The 22,299-nt window shown below is 48.6% G+C and overlaps 12 protein-coding genes across 12 annotated transcripts; 5 read left to right on the top strand and 7 right to left on the bottom strand.

The window, feature by feature from the left end:
- Nucleotides 1–490: 490 nt before the first annotated feature.
- On the top strand, nucleotides 491–1,736 carry H257_10629 (protein RarD). The gene has a single exon (XM_009837229.1). It carries the CDS (start codon nucleotides 520–522, stop codon nucleotides 1,555–1,557), a length of 1,038 nt encoding a protein of 345 aa, XP_009835531.1. The 5' UTR covers nucleotides 491–519; the 3' UTR covers nucleotides 1,558–1,736.
- Nucleotides 1,737–2,356: 620 nt separating this feature from the next.
- Nucleotides 2,357–3,624, top strand: H257_10628 (protein RarD). The gene has a single exon (XM_009837228.1). The coding sequence runs from the start codon at nucleotides 2,400–2,402 to the stop codon at nucleotides 3,609–3,611; it is 1,212 nt and encodes a 403-aa protein (XP_009835530.1). The 5' UTR covers nucleotides 2,357–2,399; the 3' UTR covers nucleotides 3,612–3,624.
- A 211-nt stretch (nucleotides 3,625–3,835) lies between these two features.
- H257_10627 (hypothetical protein) lies at nucleotides 3,836–9,604 on the bottom strand (the record flags this gene model as incomplete). The annotated part of the gene is made up of 6 exons (XM_009837227.1): nucleotides 3,836–4,234; nucleotides 4,891–5,293; nucleotides 5,943–6,080; nucleotides 7,028–7,183; nucleotides 8,482–8,853; nucleotides 8,924–9,604. 6 exons carry the CDS (start codon nucleotides 9,602–9,604, stop codon nucleotides 3,894–3,896), a joined length of 2,091 nt encoding a protein of 696 aa, XP_009835529.1. The 3' UTR covers nucleotides 3,836–3,893.
- Nucleotides 9,605–10,293: 689 nt separating this feature from the next.
- On the top strand, nucleotides 10,294–11,391 carry H257_10626 (hypothetical protein; the record flags this gene model as incomplete). The annotated part of the gene is made up of 3 exons (XM_009837226.1): nucleotides 10,294–10,395; nucleotides 10,457–10,546; nucleotides 11,089–11,391. The coding sequence occupies 3 exons, from the start codon at nucleotides 10,294–10,296 to the stop codon at nucleotides 11,389–11,391; spliced, it is 495 nt and encodes a 164-aa protein (XP_009835528.1).
- A 1,131-nt stretch (nucleotides 11,392–12,522) lies between these two features.
- H257_10625 (hypothetical protein) lies at nucleotides 12,523–13,272 on the bottom strand (the record flags this gene model as incomplete). Its single annotated transcript, XM_009837225.1, has 1 exon — nucleotides 12,523–13,272. One exon carries the CDS (start codon nucleotides 13,270–13,272, stop codon nucleotides 12,523–12,525), a length of 750 nt encoding a protein of 249 aa, XP_009835527.1.
- A 247-nt stretch (nucleotides 13,273–13,519) lies between these two features.
- H257_10624 (hypothetical protein) lies at nucleotides 13,520–14,191 on the top strand (the record flags this gene model as incomplete). The annotated part of the gene is made up of 1 exon (XM_009837224.1): nucleotides 13,520–14,191. The coding sequence occupies one exon, from the start codon at nucleotides 13,520–13,522 to the stop codon at nucleotides 14,189–14,191; it is 672 nt and encodes a 223-aa protein (XP_009835526.1).
- Nucleotides 14,192–14,438: 247 nt separating this feature from the next.
- Nucleotides 14,439–15,104, bottom strand: H257_10623 (hypothetical protein). Its single transcript, XM_009837223.1, has one exon. It carries the CDS (start codon nucleotides 15,082–15,084, stop codon nucleotides 14,473–14,475), a length of 612 nt encoding a protein of 203 aa, XP_009835525.1. The 5' UTR covers nucleotides 15,085–15,104; the 3' UTR covers nucleotides 14,439–14,472.
- Nucleotides 15,105–15,405: 301 nt separating this feature from the next.
- On the bottom strand, nucleotides 15,406–16,821 carry H257_10622 (hypothetical protein; the record flags this gene model as incomplete). The annotated part of the gene is made up of 1 exon (XM_009837222.1): nucleotides 15,406–16,821. The coding sequence occupies one exon, from the start codon at nucleotides 16,819–16,821 to the stop codon at nucleotides 15,406–15,408; it is 1,416 nt and encodes a 471-aa protein (XP_009835524.1).
- Nucleotides 16,822–17,150: 329 nt separating this feature from the next.
- H257_10621 (hypothetical protein) lies at nucleotides 17,151–17,927 on the top strand. The gene has a single exon (XM_009837221.1). It carries the CDS (start codon nucleotides 17,169–17,171, stop codon nucleotides 17,865–17,867), a length of 699 nt encoding a protein of 232 aa, XP_009835523.1. The 5' UTR covers nucleotides 17,151–17,168; the 3' UTR covers nucleotides 17,868–17,927.
- Nucleotides 17,928–18,017: 90 nt separating this feature from the next.
- On the bottom strand, nucleotides 18,018–19,189 carry H257_10620 (hypothetical protein; the record flags this gene model as incomplete). Its single annotated transcript, XM_009837220.1, has 3 exons — nucleotides 18,018–18,263; nucleotides 18,368–18,504; nucleotides 18,565–19,189. 3 exons carry the CDS (start codon nucleotides 19,187–19,189, stop codon nucleotides 18,018–18,020), a joined length of 1,008 nt encoding a protein of 335 aa, XP_009835522.1.
- A 411-nt stretch (nucleotides 19,190–19,600) lies between these two features.
- Nucleotides 19,601–20,089, bottom strand: H257_10619 (hypothetical protein). The gene is made up of 2 exons (XM_009837219.1): nucleotides 19,817–20,089; nucleotides 19,601–19,739 (listed from the first exon to the last, which is right to left on the bottom strand). The coding sequence occupies exons 1-2, from the start codon at nucleotides 20,054–20,056 to the stop codon at nucleotides 19,695–19,697; spliced, it is 285 nt and encodes a 94-aa protein (XP_009835521.1). The 5' UTR covers nucleotides 20,057–20,089; the 3' UTR covers nucleotides 19,601–19,694.
- Nucleotides 20,090–20,206: 117 nt separating this feature from the next.
- H257_10618 (hypothetical protein) lies at nucleotides 20,207–22,140 on the bottom strand. The gene is made up of 2 exons (XM_009837218.1): nucleotides 21,545–22,140; nucleotides 20,207–21,487 (listed from the first exon to the last, which is right to left on the bottom strand). The coding sequence occupies exons 1-2, from the start codon at nucleotides 22,120–22,122 to the stop codon at nucleotides 20,644–20,646; spliced, it is 1,422 nt and encodes a 473-aa protein (XP_009835520.1). The 5' UTR covers nucleotides 22,123–22,140; the 3' UTR covers nucleotides 20,207–20,643.
- Between the last annotated feature and the right edge of the window lie 159 nt (nucleotides 22,141–22,299).

Raw genomic sequence — 22,299 nt, 5'->3', positions numbered from 1 at the left:
TAATGGTGGATGACGTTGGGATGACGTTTGGATGACACATGATTCTATCACGGATATTTGAAATCCATATAAATAATTATATATATAATAGATATATGATGTATTAAAGGATGTATTCAGCGGAGTCACATTGGAATTTGTTTGAATGACATTGTATCATACAGGATATCCATTCGAAGAGGCTTTCGATTTGTATTGCTTTTGGTGAACTGCAAAGTATGTACCGCCATCGTACTACGACGATCTCGTCATCTTCGTACCTTGCAGTCCACGTGGACACATACTGTACCCTACAAAAGTTTACATTTGCAGCTGACGTGAAGTAAACTTTGTTTCGTTGGTTTATCGAGTTGAGTTCTTCACGAACGGTTTTCAAACGGAGATGATTACCAAGTGATCAGTGAACACATGGTCTTACTTAGTACTGTACCGGTAGTACTTGATTGGCAAATTGAATATGTCAATCCAAACATGCGCATTTTCACATTTCATAGCCACAAGAAAGACCGACGCATCGTCATGTCCAGCCAACTTGGCATCACGTACGCCGTGGTGGCGTTCACTGTTTACGGCATGTACCCGCTGTTCTTTAAGCAAATCCACAACGTCCCATCGGTGCAAATCGTGCTGCATCGGATCGTGTGGTCGTTCGTGTTACTCGTGCCATTGTTCTTATGGCGCGGCGACTGGGCCAACTTCCGCGCCACGGCCTTGACCAAGCCCAAGACGATGGCCATCTACTTGACGGCTGCGATCGCCATGGGCGGCGCGTGGATGCTGTTTATGTGGGGCGTTCTGTCAGGCTACATCATCGAAACGTCGCTAGGGTTCTTCATGAACCCAATCTTTAGCGTCATTTTGGCAGTGGTGGTGCTCAAGGAGCCCCTACGACGGTACCAGATCGTGTCGGTAGCGTTAGCCTTCGCAGGGGTGCTGGTCGTCGCGGTAGCGTACGGCAAGTTCCCGTGGCTCGGCTTGTCGTTGGCAATTGTGCTGTCGATCTATGGCTTTATCAAGAAAACGGCGCCGCTCGGGTCATTGGACGCCGTCACGTTGGAGATGGCGTTCTTGTTCGTGCCATCACTTGTGGCACTATGTGTGTTTGATTCCCAAGGCACGGGGGCTTTCCTCCGGGTAGGCAATTCCACCACGACCAACGTCCTCCTCGTGTTTTGCGGGGTCGTGACAGTCGTGCCCCTGCTCTTGTTTGCGTCCGCGGCCCCGCTCATGTCGTTCACACTACTCGGCATTTTGCAGTACATTGGGCCCATCATGAACTTTGCCATTGGGGTGTTTGTGTACAACGAACCGTTCTCAACGCCCAAGCTGCTGGGGTTCGTCCTCGTGTGGCTGGCCCTGACGGTGTTTGCCGTCGAAAGCGTCGTCATGGCGAGAATTCTTCGGCGCACCCAATCCAATGCGCCCACGGAAGAGGAGGACGAGTCGACTAGTCAATCGAACCATCACCACAACGCCGACGACGGACAAGTCGGCTATATAAAAACAACAACGCCCAAAGGAGTGTATGTAGACGAGATTGCTGTCAACAAGGCGTAAGCAAGCAAGATACAGACGTTCCTCGACCATTGGCGGCAGTGCGTGTGGTGCCGAGGACTCTATGCATCCAATGCGTGTTGGTGCCATCTAGATGTTGGAGTCCTTGCGGGGGATTCTTGTGGTGTGCAATATGAAAACAATAACTTGGTAAATAGTACATGTAGAGCTGTGATGTGAAACGATGGAGTACTGTAGCGAGCTTGAGCTGGATAGGTGTAGGAGATTCCCGTACAGTAAGTTACTGGATGGATGGAGTATTAACAATAATGTAAATTCGCGTGGAGGGTGCTGAGTGAGATGATGCTTGAAGTGCAGTATGGGGTTGTACAACCTTCATTGTACGTTTGAAAACCTACACTTTCATGTCAACGTTGGAATGAAAATGTCATCGCCCCCTAACGGACAAATACTATTAATAATATACTTCGAGGTACTACGACTCCAGTCTTTGTTTCCAAAATTAGGATAAAATTCCACAGTACCAAATTTCATAGAACTTGACGGATTTTCAATAAATTATTTATCATATATCACAGAATATGTATACAAACGGTACCTGCGAAAGCAATTCACCTAGCACAGCAAAAATGTCTTGCTAACGTCCACAGGACCATTGGCATTACATTGTATTGCCAGCAGCGATTGACCTATAATAATGGGCTAGGGAAGACCAAGTACTCCTGATCTCGTATCGTCACTCAACGCTCATTGCGCGGCTACAAACAACAACGGATTTGCGGTGTGGCAGTTTGATTGCGCATAAAGAAGTGTCTATTTACATTGATTACCAACCCGCACCCAAATTAGGCACTTACAAGGCATAACGTTAGCCGTCGAATTCGATGTGCGCCCAAGAATCAATTTGCGACGATTGGTTTTTGCCTCCCACGATCATGCCGATTCATTATTCAAATTGGCTCGACCAACACAACAGCGCCATGATCAGCCCTCACACAGTCGGCATGGCGTCGGCTGCGTCGGCGTTCACGATCTTTGGCCTGTATCCGCTCTACTTCAAGCAACTCAATCATATTCCCCCACTCCAAGTGGCCCTCCACCGTGTCGTGTGGTCGTTTGTCGTGCTCGTTCCGCTATTTCTATGGCAAAGCAATTTGAAGCACTTTACCACGACAGCATTCACACGAAACACCCTCGGCCACCACGCGTTGTCGGCGGCATTCTTAGCAGGGACGTGGGTGCTGTACGTGTTTGGCGTGTCGGGCGGGTACCTCGTCGAGATCAGCCTCGGGTTCTTCGTCAATCCCGTGTTGAGCGTCGTGCTCGCCGTGGTGGTTTTGAAGGAGCCCCTTCGACAGGCCCAGTGGGTGGCAGTGGGAGTTGCCATGTCGGGGGTACTCGTGGTAGCCATTGCGATCGGGTCGTTCCCTTCGCTGGGGCTGGGTATAGGCACATGTCTAGCCCTGTACGGGTTGATGAAGAAGACATCCCCCATCGGCTCGGTGGACGGGATCGTGCTTGAAATCGGCGTCCTCGTCGTCCCGTCCGTCGTGGGGCTTGTGGCGTTCGAGTTGCAAGGCACGGGGGCCTTCCTCCACACGCCAGAGTACGCTGCGGACGACTGGCTCTTGATCGGGTCCGGCGTCGCGACCGTCGTGCCACTCCTGCTGTTTGCTTCTGCCGCCCAAAAGATCTCGTTCACGCTGCTTGGCCTGCTCCAGTACATCGGCCCTATGCTCACGTTTGCCCTGGGGGTGTTTGTCTACCACGAGGCGTTTTCTACCGCCAAACTGGCTGGATTTGCATTTGTGTGGATCGCCCTCGCTGTGTTTGCCGTCGAGAGCCTCGTCACGTCGAGAAACGAGCGACGAAAAGCCTCCATCGTCACGTTGGCAACCAGCGAAGAGATTCATAGCACAACAACGGCCGAGGTCTTTGTTGTTGATTGGAGCCAAGGACCAACCACACCTGTGGATGCATCCTTCAAAGTTATTCTCGTCGATAAAGAGGATGATAGGAATATTGGTAGCTACGTTACGCGAAATAGCCCCTCCTATTATTATAGTATTAATAGATTGAAAATTGCAATCTATTAATACTATAATATTGTCCTCACACTCCTCGTATATCCCTCGACATCCATTCCTACCATCGCCGACCCTAGATATTATTATTTACAACACACTGTCACAAGCAAGGTATGTACATAAGGACGAGCAACACACACATACAGTAGTCACAAATCCAAAGCAAATACTTTAGACCCTTCGTCCTTTTTTTCCATGTCATATCTTTTCTGTTGCAAAGTGAGGCTGCCAACTCGAGTCGAAACATTTGGCAATATATTTTAAAATTCCTAGTATGTCGTCCTACTATTATTATTGCAGCGTATTCGTGGCCCACTGGTCGACAACAGTCGTAACTGGCACGAGTTTTCGTCGAATGGCGTCGAGGACGTCGGTTGGTCGTAGCACGAGTCGTACGAGACAGTACTCTGGTTGATGCTGCTGTTGTTTGGTCGTTGCTGGGTGGACCACGTGCGTGGCCAGCAAGTTGCTGAGCGCGTCCAGCAACTCGCGGCGCTTGGGATATTGGAGCGCGTGCTGGCGGTAAAATGCTTGGCATTCGTGAAATACCATCTCAAACGAGTACGGGGCCACGTGGCGCCGCTCCAGTCCAATCATACCCAGCACCAGCGTCATTTCCCGCGTCGTCAGACCTACGGACAACCACGACGAAGGTGGATGGTGATTTCAATATGGCGAAAGGATTGGCACTAACAGCACACACATGTACGCAACAACCACAAGTGTATGAAACATATTGTGTCGATTAGACCAATGATGTACTAAACTATATATATATATATCAACCACAATCGTACTAGATATTCGGATTTGACCAACGATATATTAATATAGATCAACCACAATTATGTAACACAACTCTATTGTGTCGCATATAGAAATATATATATATATATATATATATATATAAAGATCACAACCACATTCATGCAACACAACTGAACGATGTCGGATTTGATCAACGATATACTAATATATATATATATATATATACTTCGAAGTATATGATAACCACAAGCCTGAAACATAACGCTATGGTGTCGGATTCAGATTTGACCAACAAAGTATATAATATATACACATGAATACAAATTTTCAGTACTACATACACCAATCCTACATCCAAGACAGAGAAAACCCACCATCATTCGTCCTTTTTACTTCGACCTACGACAGTAACTACTACCATTCGTTCACAACCCAAGTACGTACGTACATTCCCGTCACTATATATATATATATATATATATACATACATCCTGGGAGTCAAACACATGTATTCAACTACCTCGCAATGTATGGAGGACGTGGTTGGGGTACAACATATTCCATGCCAAGTCAACGTGCGATGCATCGAGACACGGGGCGGACGGCGTCAGGTGCGTCATGGCGACGTGCAGCAGCTGCACAAACACGTCGGTGGGTTTCCCCAGGTCATACAGGTACTGCCACCACCAGTGGGTTTGGTCAAACAAGAGCCGATGCAACGACGTGTCCCAGTGCTCGTGAAAGGCGTCGGGGGGGGCGGGGACGTGCGCCGGCCAGTTGACCACGCTCTCGATCATGGTTGTAGTCGCCTTGCTACTGGTGGTGTGGTCTTCGTGATTGGTCAAAGGGATTTCAAGAGTGGAATTTGGTGGATGATGATGATGGCGGCGAGGGATGATAAATTGAAACGACAACCAAAGCAACTAGACACATACAAATATGAGATACAGGCACGACAAGAGCCGACGCATTTTGGATGACATCTGCGACGACGTTGTGGCAGTAGTTGCGACGCGGTTGTACATATAAGACTTTATCTCAATATCCAGCAGATTATGAATGAAAGTTGCGAATCAACACGATGATATTTTATTTCGTACTAGTATATCTAATTTATGGGGTTGAAATGTGTGTAAACGTTATCAAAGATAGCACGAGCGACGAATATATCGACAATGTGTATGTACAGCAGAATCGGCCAAAGCAGTTGGCCAATCCGATTGCAGGAAATCCACATGACGAGCTCAACCAATCAACAACAAATAGTCACGTACACTTTAGTATATATAAAATTCAGTACAACAAATCGATCGATGGATTTGGCCCATAAAATGTCCAAAGTTTGGCTGCAAGGGCAATATAAATATAAATATCATCTACCAACGATCCAAGCGCAAATTTCATTCAAAACTGGCAAGATCTAGTCTTGCCCTGCACCGAAAAAGTCTTTTTGGGGTAACCACGTCGCAGCTACTGCCAACAACGACGATGTCGCAGATTTTTTCCATGATGGGCAGCGCACCAGCTACTGCCGACGACTTCGATCGATATGGTGGATATGCTAATATGTACCTGCAAAATGTGCTTGAGGGGCGGCCGCGGCACGACCACTTGGATGTTGGAGAAGCGAGATTTAACGCGTTTTTCAAACTGCGCCAACACGTTAAAGTTGCACGAAATGCCCACGAGGGCCACGCGCACGTCTTTGGACTAGAATTCATGTATTTGTTGTGAATTTGGACTAGAATTCATGTATTTGTTGTGAATTTGGACTAGAATTCATGTATTTGTTGTGAATTTGTCGATTTGAATAGCGACACTCAATAAACGACCAATCAGAACCCAGCACACGAATCAAGGGGCCAATCAAATTCATTCGACCACACCATGGTTGTATAGGTCTTATGTGACACGGGGCATTTGCGTTTTTACTATCATTAAAATGCAGTTATACGTAGTGCAAACTATCTATTGATCGATTTAGATCCAAATATCCACATATTTTGGCTCCAAGCACAATATATATATATATCATATTTATATACGTTCATACGCCGCAACACGGTTATGGATACGCGGGGGTGATAGATTTGGGGTAGATACTATTGTACATTTCACCGAAATATGGACTAGTGAAAGTCATTCCACCAAATACTAGTTTAGCATACAAATCCACTCGATCTCATTTAAGCTTGAACACACTAAACTTTACAAATGTTAGTCTATAGGTGGTTTTGCCCAATCATGCGGAGGGCTGGGTCGAGTCAAACGTTTGGATTGGCAGAAATTCACTAGAACGTGATTGTTTGATTGGCTTAGGCGGTTATAAAGACATTTGATAAGCAACGTACGTCGGTTGCATCGTTGAAAAATAATACTCGGAATAAACAAGACTAATATATATGGTGGATTCGGTAGTACAAATTTCCAGACCCCGTCGAATCGAATGATCTCGCCGCCGAATAATCGAATCCCAAATCGACGCTAACTATTGGCTAATATCCAATTTTGAGTGGATTTGATTGGCTCTTACGGAAAGGACAATGATACTCAACCAATCAGAACTTTTAGCGTGTAATTCAATATCGAGAAGTAGACAAACCACGCGAATTTCGGAAATATATAGCGAATTTACAATATATATACACAGGACATACTTGCATCCAGTCGAGCAAGTTGTACACGAGCAACTGCTTGGCGCCCGTCACGAACGCATCGAACGCATCCAAGATAAATATGACGGCGTGCTCTTGAAGGGCTTTTTGCAGCAGCAACTGCTTGAGCAAGTCGTACATGTTGAAGAAAGATATGGCCTACACAAAATATAATATCACGAATATAATAGCATCAATAATATATATATTTGTCTCTTCCCATCATGAATAATAATAGCATCAATATATTGTCGATTTGATACAAATTTGGGGAGGGGGTGCAATCGAATCGCGCTTACGAAACCGCTCCACAATCGATCTGATTGGTTGAATTTTATTGAGAAGGTTTTGATTGGCTAATAATTTTGAGCTCATCTGAAGTAGCCAATCAAATCGATTTAAATTCCAACGAGAAATCACGCCACAACAAGAAATCTCACTCGAATGCACAATATATATAGATATATATATATAATTGCTTCATATCGTCAAGCCTCAAATTCTGAAACTAGGATACGGCGTCCAATACGCAAGTTATATATACATATACTTCAAAGTATATATTTATTCAAGAAGCAACGGCAGACTAATATATATTGATTGCATATTCAGCCAACGATTCATATAAAGCCGAATACAACTCCATCATACATACATCGCCACCAAGACGCTAAAGTATGTCAAATACATTCATACAATCATACAATCAAAACCATCACTCAGCTATATAGCAACCAGCAGCAGTAGGTGCACGCTACCATATGATACTGTAAACTGGAGCGAAACAAGCTGAAGAATGAGCAATTTTGATAATTATCAAATTAATTTTAAAAAAATATTTTTTAAATAAATTTTAAAAAAAGTTTTTTTTAAGATACTTTTTTGTTAAAATTAAAAGAATTTTATTTATTAAATTTAAATTTAAAAGAGAACTATTTTTTTGAAAATATAAATTTAAATTTGTCGACAACATGCAAATGTGTACATAGGCATTGGTAGACGTAGCCTTGAGCAGCCAATCCGGTTGCAGAACTCAACATCAATTTCTTGTGTGTGCCTTGAATTAGTGTGAAATGCCAATCACCACAGAACACCTTTTGTACATATTGTCGATTGAAAATTGGAGTGTTTGGGTTTTTAATCGAATGAGCAGCACCAAATCGGCAGACAATCGATACATGACCAATCAAAACCAAGAACACGAATCAAGTGGCCAATCAAATTCTCTCTTCGACCAAGTCAACACCGAATTAGTGTGTGTGACTGAAATTAGTGTGATACTGGACGATCTTTCCATCCAAAAGTCAGGACAAATCGGGGATAGATTTGGCAACGAATCAGCACAAAAGTCCAAATATTTTGGGGTAAAAGGACAATACAAAGCAAGTCAAGTCCAAAATCCGATCAATATTTGGCGAAAACTCTGCAAAAAAAGGCCAAATTTAGGCCGATCATACCGCGTGGCCGACGATGCTGCCTTGTTGGGGCACCAGTTGCTGGACAATCTCTCGAAATGCTTCCATGTCATTTCCGAGCACACTTCCACTAAGGTACACGGCGTGAAACGATCGAGTGGGGAGCTGGGCGAGTGCTTTCGCGACCACGGTGCGCTTGCCGCTGCCGCTGGACCCGACCAGCATGGCGCTTTGGTTTTCTCCGTACAGAACCGTGCGCTCCACGACCCGCTGGATGTCTTGGACGGCGGCGTCGACGCCCGTCCATCCAGAAGCCAACCGGCGAGACAGCACGACATGGCGAACGCAATGCACTTGTTGCCCAGTGAGGGGGGGTGGCATTTCAGAGGACGGGGCCACATTCGCCAACAGAGTCTGTCAAGTAAGATCGAGTTGGGACAGTCGATCCTCAAGATGGGATGGACGGGCAGGATGGCGTACTTACGTCTGTGGAGGGAGGTTGGTCGACGTTTGCTGGATTAGGTGGGGGGCTTGGAACGAGGGATGAGGCGACTGTGATGGTAGGCGACGCAGCCGCGGCGGGGGAGCCTGGAAGGATGGACAATGGAGATACTGGAGCGGTCGGAGAGATGCTGGTTGCTTGGAGGACTGGACGAGATGATGGCGACAGGGTAGACGTAGGATCGGTGGAGGCAGCGGGGTCGTCATGGTGAGGTACTTGTGCAGAAGAAGGTAGAGAAAGGTCCGGCTTGGATGTGAGAAGGACAGATGGGCCTTCGTTTCGATGGACTGTTGCGTTGTCGGAGAGATTATGTTGTAATGTACCAACTCCTTGCATAGTTGCTGTGGCCAGCAGCGTGGACGCATGTTTCCTGGGCGATCGGCGTCGCGGTGTACCGTGTCCTTCTTCATCCTTTTGGTTTGGGGTTGTTCTCTTTGTTCGCTTCGTTGGAGAAGGTGTAGCTAGTGCCGAGGACGCAACCCGGCGGTGCGACTTGGTGGTGGAGGCAACCACAGTTAAGGTCGCCGATGCCAGCGCCGTCCTTGGAGAAGCACATGCAGCTGTCTTAATTGGACTGGACGACGGCGCGGCTACGTGCGAGATGTCTTGGCCGATCTCTTCGCTTTCATAGAGGTTCTCAAGGAACGACACTGAGAAGTCCATCCACCAAGTTGGCGCCGCGACAACAATCACCACGCTCAATTGTACGTTATCCGGGCCATATCCGGATAATCGTCGAACAATGTAATTTGCAAGATTAAATTGTGCTGCTATAAAAATCGATCGAATTGATGCTAATGGCTAATCCAATTTTGTGTGGATTTGATTGGCTCGGATAGAATGGACAAGAATATTCAACCAATCAAAACTTCATTGTGATTCAATTTTGATTCGACAAACCACGCGCGAGTTTTGGCGAATTCACAATATTTATAGTATTTGTTAATTTACTACGGTACAGTAGGCCTCTGGACCAATTACACAGTTTTTGCTCAAATAGTGCAATATATTGGAATCATATCGAGATATTTCGCATTTTGTGCCTCAACTGACGATATATATACGATAAAATTATCTACTGACTCTTTGGCTGAAAGATTGACAACTACAGCAGAGCAGTGATCAAGAAACCTCGTAATTTACTCATCTACTTGTCAAATATGAAGTTACTGATCAAATATGTAAATATAGAGGTATATTTCCATCGCTCTTGGACTCAAATTCTCGTTGGCTGTAAATTGTTCGCGTCAATCACAACGACAGCTCACATCCTCAAGAGTGCCTTCTAACCATTCCTTTACTCGTAACTCATAATTCATCTCTTTCATCTCCTGTGTACCATGCGTCTCAATATGTCGTCTATGATGGAGCGCCTCCAGGACCAGACTGCCTCGGATATCCTCGACCTCCAGCAAAGTCTGAATACGGCGAAGCCGTCATGGAAGTATGAAGCCGTTGCGCCTCGAGGACAATGACTACTATCGTGCCGTCATGGCACGCACAAGTGTGTGGTAGCTGCGAACACCTCAAAGAGAGCCGCGAACCAACGCAGATACCTACAGCGCCGTGCAGAGCGGTTTGCGACGGAAGCTGCCCGCGCCAACCGTACGTACTTCACGTGGCCTTGCCTCCCATGGCGAGTAGCTGATAAATACATGTGGTTTTTAATCAATTATTTGAAATTTGTATGCAATAGAGTAGTAATAATAAAATGCATACAAACAACAAGTATAAATATATCTGAATTATTTTAATATGGAAACTTTGTCCTAGATTCCGATCTACTCTGTTATCGCTTACTATCGAGTCATTTTGGAAATGACTGGGATATTGCTGAATTGCAGACTCATGAGGAAAACACTCTATTTCTTCAGAAATACCAGAGCAAGTCATCAGTAACGATAGCTAAAGCATATTGGATATAAACGAGGCTTTCACTGAAACATTCATGCTCTTCCGAAATATGTGACGAACTGGTTTGGTGACCTAGTTATTTATTGCAGCGGGTGTATTCCACGTTTTATCCGAAATTAACGGTCCACCACAACGACATAACGATCCGATGTATATGCAATGCGCGTCAGGTTTTATCCGGCTCATTAACGACTCAAGGTTTCGGGGTTCACGAATCATCGTCGCCCCGTCAGTCGTCGCACGGCGGACATGGAGAAGTGTCGTGCTACAAGGACAGAAAGCATAAACATGCGAAAAACCCCAAGAACCAAGATGTGGCGGAAGCGATGGAAGAGTACGCCGACCACGAGTTCGAACGCAAGGCTGGGTCGGGGGCGGTCTATGCCAAGATTGCCAGGGCTGTTCGAGACAAGGACGAAGAGATTACGAGCGGCGACCAAGCGAAGGAGGATGTGCGGGGCATTGGCGACGTGAGTGCATCCAAGATTGATGAATACTTGGACACTGGCAAGATCCAGCCGCCCGACGAGAAATGAGGAGGCGGGCGTCGTCGGACTGGACAAAGTACCGCAGTAGCTAATTATGCATGTTTGTTACAGGGTGTATAAAAGACACTTGGACATATGTATATTTGTCATTTGACATCGCCGGCACTATGTTAAGGAACTTACCATGTCGTGACCCTTCGTATGCTCGAAAAAACAAAGTTATCGTCCATTCGCGCGAATTTCGACGGGGTCTGGAAATATGTACCGAATCCACAATACAACTATAACGTAAAAAACCAATTTAAGATAACTTAACCAATTTAGGATAACTTTGTATTGCCCAATCACACCTCGTTATTTGTTCGAGTCAAAACCTCTATCATATAATGCTGGCCATTCCGTCACGTGAATGAAATGCCAAAACGGCGTAGAAGCCGTTGGTTATGTCATTCAAGATTGGGTTGCGAAGTTCCCTAGTCGACATGGGCCACAATTGGGTTGGATCTGAGGTTTTGTCGAGTGTTAAACTCGGTGGACATCCGTCCACAACAGAAATATAACTCTATAAAACAGTAAAACAGTACCCTTGTATAAATTATATAAAACCTGTTGTAACCTCTTACCCTAAACACAGAATTTCAATGCTCAGATACATACATACTTTAAGATAAAAAGAGTTATCCTAAATTGATTATCAAAATGTGAGTAAAAATGCTTAGAAAGTAACAAATTTACCTGTGAAGTTCATCGCCTAAACTGATAATTCGATTATGAAGTCAAAGAGGCGGGTCTTGCCTATTGGAATCACTATTCAAAACTCAAATATCGTAACGGACTCAAAAGTTATGTCCATTCTACTACGACCCCCCCAAAAAAGTTATCTTAAATTGGTTTTTTACGTTAAAATTACTTCGTACTATTTATTTCGTGCTAATGTGATCATGAATGATCAACACAGAGTTGGGTTAAGAAGACTAACGTTATTCCGATTTCGACACTTTTTCCTGGAATTTGTCCCCACTCCGAAGTCTCCCCTTTCGCCCCTGAAAACTGGATACCCCTGAGGTTGCACAGGGCTGCTTTCAAGGCCGACATGATACACACAACTTATTTTTTGTCAATGCAATACAACTACACTAGGCCGTTTCCATTTCGTTCCATTTCACGCCACTCCAATCGCTAATGCACCTTATGGCCATGCTTCTTGTGGTGGTACTTCGAGGTCCCTTCTTCTTCTTCGTCGGGGGACCCCTCGTCACTCTTGGCGATGTGGCCCATTTCCAAGTACTCGTCAATCTTGGCAGCGCTCTTCTGTCCAATGCCGTCCACCTCCTCGAACGCTTGCTGGCCGCTCGTAATCTCCTGTCGCGCGTCGCGAATAGCCATCGCCACCTTCGAGTACGCCGCGCCGGCGCTCACTTGACCGCGATGAAAATCGTACTCGGCCAAGTCCTCAAACGCATTCGCGAGCTCGTGGTTCTTGGGGTTTGTAGCTGGCAACTTACTTCGCATCTTGTGACGTAAGGATTCGACCTCCTCGTCGTCGTCGTCGTTGCGGGGGGAGGCCTTGCCGTGATGCTCGTGGCGGTGGTGCGAAGTCTTGTGGTGCGACGACTCCTTGCCATGGTGGTGGTGGTGGTGCCCCCCGTGCATTTCCTTGGTCGGGGGCTTGGAAATCTCGCCCTTTTCAAAGTACTCGTCAATCATCGCGGCCGTTTTGGGCCCAATGTCGCGATAGTTCATCGCTACTTCCCCGCTCGTGATCTCGTCGTCCACATCTCGGATGGCCATGGCGATCTTCGAGTATGACGCCCCCACGGCCGTGTTGAGCCCCCCGTGCTGGAACTCATACGCCGCCAAGTCGTCAAAGGCTTGCGCCAGCTTTTCGTTCTTTGGGTTCTCCGCCTTTTGCTTGTGGTGGTAGCTCATGGCAACTTCGATTGTGTCAGAGATTGGCTCGCTTCTCTCGATACATTCGGTCGTTAAAAACTAAAGACCATGGTACCGTTGAACATCGTCCCACCAGATAAATATCCTAACGGGAGCTTCTGGTAATGGTACGTAAGTTCACACAGAAGCACTGAAAATATGTTTTGACATTCCGATTCATGTTGCACCCGTTTGGATGTGGGACGGGGTCATTTTTATCATTGCCTTATCATTTTGATAGTGCAATATGAACCCAAAGTCCCACCAGGCAGCGGCGAAGAAAGCAGTGGGAAAGCTGTTGGACTTGTGCAAGGCGGAAGGGGTTCACGTCCCCACAGACCCAACCCATGCTATCATTCAGGCCGGAAATATCCTGCAAGCCACCCGTCTCGACGGCGAATACAATTTGCACGCGGCGTTGAAGGAAATGGCGGCAAAGTATGGGGCGTCCAAGACTCACAAGCAGCCTTACCACAAGAAGGGAAAGCACAACAACACGAATCACCCGAACGACAAGGGAGTCGAAGAGAGTGGAAAGGGGGGACGGGCGTCCACCAAGAAACCAGAGGGGGGGAAGGCGGCGGCGGCAGACGAGTCCGCCAGCAGCGACGACGACGACGACGAGTCGCCGGGGCAGAAGAAGCGAGAACACCTCCCCGCCACCAACCCGAACAATCAACCGTTTGCCAAGTTGTTTGTCAAGTTGGCGGGCTACGAGTTCAAGCGGGGGGATCGCGACAAGGGCATAGCGCATTCGAATATTGCCAAGATCATTCGAGACTTGGAGGACGAAATCACGAGCGGCGAGCAAGCGATGCGAGTCCGAGGCATTGGACCGCACTCGGCAGCCAAAATCGACGAGTTTTTGGCCACGGGAACTGTGCAAGAACTGGAAGACTTTCGCGCTGGAAAGTTGTGACACATGGCACCATGAGTTGCGAATGCGGGAACTGCAATATGCCCGAGTTATACAGGATTACACAACAGTTCACTGTAGTGTGGCTTAACGTTGTCACTTTATTTGTCAGATATGAAGCATTTCAATGAAATTTGTACCTTAACGAAAGCTTGGTGTTTCGGCATTGAGTTCATATAAGCTGGAGTTTTCAGCGCCTGCTAGACATGTTGCATTGGGGTCCTTCGTGGAGATTGTAACAGCATGATATGGAAATATACTTGCATACGATTCCACACGCTATATTACATGTTGCCTGCCCGGTACTCTTCTAACTTTTCGATTTTGCCGGTTTCCAAAAACTCGTCGATCTTGGTGGCACTTGCTTTCCCCACGCCTTTCAGCTTCATCGCTTGCTTTCCCGACGTGAGCTCGTCTTCTGCATCTCGGATGGCCTTGGCGACCTTCGAGTACGACCCGCCCTTGAACCGGTCCCCTTTCTTGAACTCGAACCCAGCCAGGTCTGAAAACGCTTCCGCCAACGCTTGGTTCTTGGCAACGGTGGCTTGTGCCACATTCTTCTTCTTCTTCGCGGCAGGAGACGTTGCGCCGCCGTCGTCGTCGACATCGCCGTCCTCCTCCTTGACAGACTCGTCCTTTTCCTTCTTGGTCACCTTGTCACCTGCCGCCGCCTTTCGTTTCTTCGTCTCGACAGCGGGCGTTGTAGCGCCAAATTTCTCTGTCATTGCCGCCAACGCTGCCTGCAGGTTGTATTCTCCGTCGGCACGGGTGGCATTTAACATCGTGCCAGCCTGGACCATGGCATTCATGGAATCTGTGGGAAGGCGGACTCCATCCTTCTTGCACAAATCCAGGAGTTCCAGCGCCGCCTTCTTCGCCGCAGCCTTGTTGCTCATATTCGAGTGGTATTCTGACGTATCCGGATAACCAATAATATCCCGCCAAAATATACCTCTATTGTTTTATATATACCACTGGTAAACCGCATATCCGGATACGAATCACATCTATGGTCTGGAGAGATACAATATCCGGACATATCCGGAATCCAGGCCTTCAAAAACCTCCTGGTTCAGATAAGATAAAGTTACCTCGAACAATCTATATTTATTCCATTTTCCACGGACTGCAAGATTCAACGAATTTCACCCGGATCCGGATAATACACGGAAACGCGCGGCGGGGATTCTCTGGAATTTCATGTTGCGATGGCATTTTCAAATTCGCCGAGATCTCATCACAAGTCCGTCCAACAAACAGACCGTCACAGCATGGGAATGGCTCGCAACGCAACCTTGAAGGATGACGCTCAACCCACAAAGAAGAAGGATGCTGGTGCCAAGAAGGGCAAGCAGAATGCCAAGCAAGAGGAGGTCGTCGTGGACTATGCGTCGTTGAACCATCCTTATGCCGTCGTGTTGAACAAAAAGTTGCGCTCGTTCAAGAAGAAACAGGAAAAGATCAAGGCGCTGGAGGATTCGTTGAAAGGACAATCGAAGCAATTGAACGAGCAGCAGCTGGAGGTGCTGTCGAACAAGGGATTTGTCGACAAGATGATTGGCGAACTGGAAGCGTTGCGTCAACAATTCGTCGAGACCGTGATTGCGGCGCCTGCTGCGAACACGACGCCCGAGGCCAAGAACGATGAGGATGTGGCTGTTGTGACGCCTTCGGAAGAAGGGGATGTATCCTCGTTGAACCACTTGAACGAAGACGTGTCTGACAATGGCAATGATCCGGTCGACGATTTGGACGACGAGGACAAGGCTGCGTCTGTGGACTCTGCGACGTCGGCCACAAATGCCATTGTGAACGCTGTCGATTTGGACGACGAAAAGTTGGAATTTGTGCACTCCGTCTTGAAACTTCTGCATGCCGTGAGCTTGCATCAAGCGCTTGGCCACGACGTGCCCATGGCTTTGGACTACTTTGTCAAAGTTCTCGTCGGTGGCACCCGCCCACCTGCTGAAGTGTCGTTTCCTGAAAACCTCGCGGAATCCCTCGAAGAAGCAAAGCGATATGTGTTGAAGAGCGACAAAATCTTGGCATGCGACATGTCGTACCGGCAATTGTCGGAAGCCGTCGACCACTTGGTGGCGCCGCGACCTGCTCCAAAGCAGGAGGTTGTTGTGGAAGTCGCCCCTCAAATCAACTTTTTCACGGAATCCGAGCTCGACAACGACGCGACCATCACGCCCTCCGACGCTGCAACGGATGTACGCAGCGAAGAAGAAACGTTTGTTGTGGTTGATGTAGTCGAGAAGGTACCCGTTGCGGCGCCCCAAACGAACAAGTCGCGTCCGCATTCTGGCAACCGTCGCAACAAGAACTCGCCGCGGGAAGCCGGCGGCGAAGGTGGCGACAAGCCTCACAAACCACGCAAGGTGTACCAGCCCCGAAACCCCAAAACTCCCGACCAACAGGAACAGAACGGTGGCAACCAACGCAACGCTACTCCTCAACGTGTCGCGTATGTTCCCAAAGCGACTGAAGGCGGCGAGAAGCCCCAGCGACCTACGACCTCCAACACTCGTCGATCCAACAGCAAGCAAGACCGACCACGACCCAAAAAAGTAGACCAGGACATCTCGCCCTGAGTAGACTACCCGCAATAGGCCTAGTGGACGTAGCATTGAAAGAAGTAGACTTTGTTACGCTCCATGCTGGGTACTATTGATCATGTAGCCATTCAATATGGGGAGCGATCTTTCTATGAGGAGTTCGGAACAAATGGATTAGAAAGTCGGAGATTATTTTGAACGAAAATAGTACCAGTACAGTATTTATACCACCAGTGTTGGATATGGACTTGTTTTGTCGGGAGAACTATTTTGAGCGAAATGTATTTCTTCATAGAGTGATTTGATTGGCTGCATTTTCATGAATATGCTTGATTTCAATCATTTTGATTGGCTCGAATCTCTCAGTTTTCAACGCGATTTTGGCACGTTATTCTTAGGCGGGTCAACCACATCAAGCGATGGTGAAAGCCTTTGTAGGTATCACATGCTGTCTCATGACACTCAAGATCGTCTGCATGATCGTGTACGTCCGCGTGCCATTCATGCATGTCGCCATCTACGTCGTGCTCACGTCGCTCATGCTCGTGAGCTACGCTGGCACGGTGTTCGTGTCGCCTTCGTTTCCCGTCTCCATTCTCAACGACGATGACGACTCGACTGCAGGGGACGTCGAGAATGGCGAAGCGCGGTACTGTGAGAAATGCGACCGCATCAAACCCGAGACCTTCCACCACTGCTCCGTGTGCGGTCGCTGCATCGCCCACATGGACCACCATTGCCCGTGGACAGGCAACTGCGTTGGGCTCCGCACGAAGAAACTGTTTGTGCTGTTTTTGCTCTACACGTCCCTCGCTTGCCTCTGGTTTGCCAACTGTGCATTGCTCGGAGTTTCGTCGTCGAGCCTCCTCAGCATCACCGTGCTGCTCTCCATCGTCGTCGGCTTGCTGCTTCTCGGGTACTTTTGCTTCCATGTGTACCTCCTTGCTCAAGGCCGCACGACACTGGATTTTATGGCGCGGCGGCGCGGAAACGATCTGGGACTCCGTGGCAACCTCCTCTTGTACTTTGGCGCCAATTGGTGGGCGTATGCCCTTCCTGTCGTCCCCATGTACCTTTGGGGTCCACCGTCTGTCGATGCTTCCACGCCCCTGACATGACGTCAACCCAATGTAAACTCCATCAATAAAAAACTTCATATAATATATATATATATCCGTTCTACACCACAAGTTATATATCTATTCTTTTGAAAGATTTGTCGAAATAGTGTGGACGACACACTATTATGAATATAATCCAAGATGAACTTATTTGTCCTTGCTTTTTTTGTCCTTTTTCTTCTTTTTTTCTTTTTTTTGCTTCTTCCGCGTCGCGGCAAGGTCGTCCATGATCGGCCGGTACACTTCCCTGAGCTTGTCGTCAAACGCTTTCTGGAACTCGATTGCCATCTGATGCACCGGGTCGCCTTCTCGATTGAACCGCTTCGCATTGGCCACCAATAGCGCCACGTCCGCCTCCACTTGGTCGAGCTTGGTGTACGCTTGCTTGTGCACCTATTCCAAGGTATTAAACCATCTTTTATCCAGTCGAAGCATGTTTTAAACGAAAGAGTGTTGGTCCAGTGTGTTGAACACAACAGAGTGATGGTCGATCGTACCTTTTCGCCAACGCGAGTGAGGTCCATGGGTTCCTGGATAAAGTCGAAGTAGTTGGGCACCCCCAGCGCCTTGCAGTTGTCCCGAGTGATCTTGACAATGAACGGGTTGCTTGGCTTGCCCTTGGCGTCGGGCCAGGCTATTACGGCATACGTTTGTGCTGTTGGACGGCTAGGAATACTACAACAAAGCGACGTACCCTTCCACGTAAGCGCTTTGAGATCATGCACGAGCGGGTCGAGAATCGACTTGAGGCTTTCGGCGTCCTCCTTTTCGCGTTTGCGCTTCTTTTCCTTCTTCTTTTCGTCCTTCTTGAGCTTTTCCTGGGCGGTCACGGTCGCCGCGGCCGCCGTCTTCGTGTCTACTGGCGCCGATGCCGTAGTCTTCGAGGGCGGCGGCTGCACAAATCCTGGGCGCGCCGCCTTACTCGTCTTGTGGAAGGTCGTAGCACTGGTCAACGGTGCTGTCGTAGGGAACTGGAACCCCGATTGCACCATGTGGTCTGGAAGGGGTTCGATGGGACGTCCGAATGCTCGTTCGTCAAGCACCGTCAACAGCGACAAGTTGGTGCCGTAGTCACTGGTCAAGTCAGCATGGGAGTTGCTCAGACCGAGACCTTTGAGCAAATGCTTGCATCCGGTAGGCAACTCAGCCGCGCTCATCGCCTTGAGCGACGCGTCCAAGCGGAAATGCGACATCATGTCTTTCCGACTCACTGCCGACGAGCCGATCCAGTCCTTCCCTCGGGCAAGGTACACGTTTGATGCATCTTTGTCAAAGCCGAGGTCTACGACCACGCGGTCATCGGCGTTTGCATCGCCCATCCGAAACTGGAAAACCAAGTTTGTGGGGAGACTAATAATCCTATTTCATTCGTCAAAATACTTCAATAATACAGTAATGAAGTCCTTCCATTGGATGAATGATTTTATTTCAACCAATCCAATACCACAACAAAGATGCCGTTTCGAACTTTACAGAAATGCGCACAACCAAGTCGTTTATCCGGATATTGTATCCGGGTGCGCCGAAAGCGCATGCGGAAACCCGACCAAAATGACCGATATGCTTGCGGAACTGCCTTGATGTATTGGCCACACGTCCAACCTCGTCGTGCCGCGCTAGGGCATTAACGCTATGATTGCATTAACGCTAACATGCGACACTGTGCGAAGTCAGGAGGTCCGCCACATCGATGCAGCAGTTCTCTGCTACAGCACGTCCTTGAACCATGATGAAATCACGAATAAACACCATGCTACATACTTCGTATTATACACACTTCACTTTGAACGACTACTAACATCAACGCGCGGACGTTTCTTAGGTTCATCCAGCCATGTCGTTGATAGCGCGCGTTTGTCGTCGTCGCAACTGTGTTCACAACGAATCAAAGGTGAATACATAGCATGGAGTTGTCGACATGACGAGGGGTGTCAAGTGGACCTTACCACGACGGCTTGCTTGGGGTTCGTTTCGGGCGCGTTATTGTCGTTGCGGTAATGGGGGAGAAACTCGTGGCATTCCACAGGTAGTACCGCGTGATGACGACCGCCTCCGCCACTGTCGCTCTTGTTAGCGTAGTACTGTTGAATGCGCTGCTTGCATTCCACGGCAGTGGCATGGAGCTGCTTGAGCTCGTCGTTCTCCCGCGAGATGCGGCGAATCAAGAACGAGGTCGTCATGGACATGGGCTGTTTTGCAATTGTGCCATTCAGGGACAGTCATATATATATTGACATTTGTATCGGTATACAAAACACAAGTGCAATACAAATTTCGAAATGGAAACTTCAACTTGCACGGACCAATCACAACCACCAGAAATCAAAAGTAGGGATGGCGCCATGGGATCAGCTAACGGCACGGAGCTCCAAGCGTCCATGTCTCTCAGAAGCAACTTCCTAGCTCATGAGAGGGAGAGAGAAGTCATGGCGGTCCTGGACGGGTGGAAGGTACTGGCCTCCGTGGGAATCGAGCAATAATGGCCTACCGAACCAAGAACAAGGTTGCTGCTGATGGAGAGCATGCATTCACCAGGTATGGGGTGACCACGGCAATGATCATGAGGCAAGTCAACCAGACAGACGACACCACAGACACTACGATGCCCGACACATCACTCCAAACTGCAGGGAACACACATGGGTTGGTTGATACATTAGTATTACAGTATCAGCCAAACCTGTGCGCTTTCAAGTGTATCATTTGTGTTACGGTTCATATGTACTTGGTATCGTTAGCATGCGTCTATGTCATCTACTACTGGTAGTCTATGCTAAGCAAGGGACATGTACTTGGCTTGACGGCGCTTGGTGGCAACAGCGGCGCCGACCACGGCAGCCACCACGCCGACGCCGACCACACCGACCACATTCACACTCCAATGCACGTCTTGATTCTCATACTTCCCCGCCAAGTGCACGGCCTCGGCTTCTTGCGTGGGTGCGTCCATTGGCTTTTGGATCACACCATCATCATCATCAACGTCGTCCTCCATGCCATCGGCCTTCCCGTCATCCTTCGCCTCGTCCGCCTGATTGCGTTCGTGGCTAATCAACGTGGTGTTGTCCAGCACCGTGCCGTCTGTGGTCGAGTTGGTCACTTTACGATCATGGGGACCGTATGACGCGTTCGTGTACGGCTTGATGCCATAGATGGACCCGCCGTATGCCGGTCCGCCAGTCCTCGTTCCATCGTGATTCTTGGTTTCCCACACCAACGTTTCGTCACCAACGTCCACGTTGACGTAATGGCAGTCGCTTTCGATCATCAGGTTGTTGACACCCCGGACGATCCTGAAGAAGCCGTTCTCACCCCAGTACGACCCCCACGAGTTGCGAACATGCCAATACTTGACGCCATCCGCTTCGCCGTACCCGACAACCTCGACGTCGTGATCCACGTCCGAGTAGTTGGTCTTGTCCCAGAAGATGCCCGCCGTGTAGTTCCAGTCAAACTCGGGGCTGCATGCGATGCCGCACGTGATCGGGCCGCGCTGAAGTTCCTCCAACATGGCGTCCTCACCGACGATGCGCCCGTACGTTGTCGCGCGGTATCGCACGACATTGGTCACGGGAAAGCATGTCGCCACGTCGGGACTCTCGGGGGTGTACATGCAGCTAGTGTCGTCGTTATGAGCATGAGAAGGAGAAGGAGGATTCGAAGTATTGTCTTACTTGATGCAGTACCCCTCAGGAGGACACGTTCCATTCGACGTGTTGAGGTACTTGGAATAGTCGGTGGCGTTGTATGGCAGACACGTTTCGTCGGGCAACCCGTACACACGCATGAACTCGTACACGTCGGCGGGCTCGCCACCCATACACCCTTGGGAAAGGCCGTGTCCTGGCGCACAATTGAGGAAGCTTTGGCGGCCTAGCATGACGTCGGGGCCGTGGTATCCATAGAGTTTGTGGTTCATGATCTTGATGCGGTCGTTCGCGCTCGACAGACTGCCGTGGGCAAAACACGATCCACAGTACTGGGGAATATGCTGGTTCCACGAAGAAGTGCAGAATCCGCGCTCGCACCAGTCCAACGCGACAGGCAAATGTGCAGGGTGACGGCCTTGGTTGAGCGGGACGTTGACGTCGCGCGCGTGGGGTCGATCGTTGAAGGACCGGTTGCATTTGCAGGTCTTGGACTTGGCCGCGTTGGACGGAGATGCGGAAGAGTCCACGGCAGCCAAGGGAGTGGCAAGCGCTAGTAGCAGCGCCCCGACAATGGTAGCGACGACTCGAGTAGCGACGACCATGACACTTCCAGATTGAAAATGACACACTTCCCCAAATTGGCTCTCACTTCAACCACTGTTAGAATTGATATGATGCTCGGACAAAACCCCGAACGTATTTGATATCAGAGGTATATCCGGATTTTATCATTTTCGACTAACCCAGCGCATCCTTTCGGTGCCGTCCTGAACCATCGA

This window comes from Aphanomyces astaci, assembly GCF_000520075.1.
Source record: "Aphanomyces astaci strain APO3 unplaced genomic scaffold supercont1.29, whole genome shotgun sequence".
NCBI lineage: Eukaryota > Oomycota > Saprolegniomycetes > Saprolegniales > Verrucalvaceae > Aphanomyces > Aphanomyces astaci.
The sequence above is the reverse complement of the archived record's forward strand: the minus strand, read 5'-3'. Positions and strand labels throughout refer to the sequence as shown.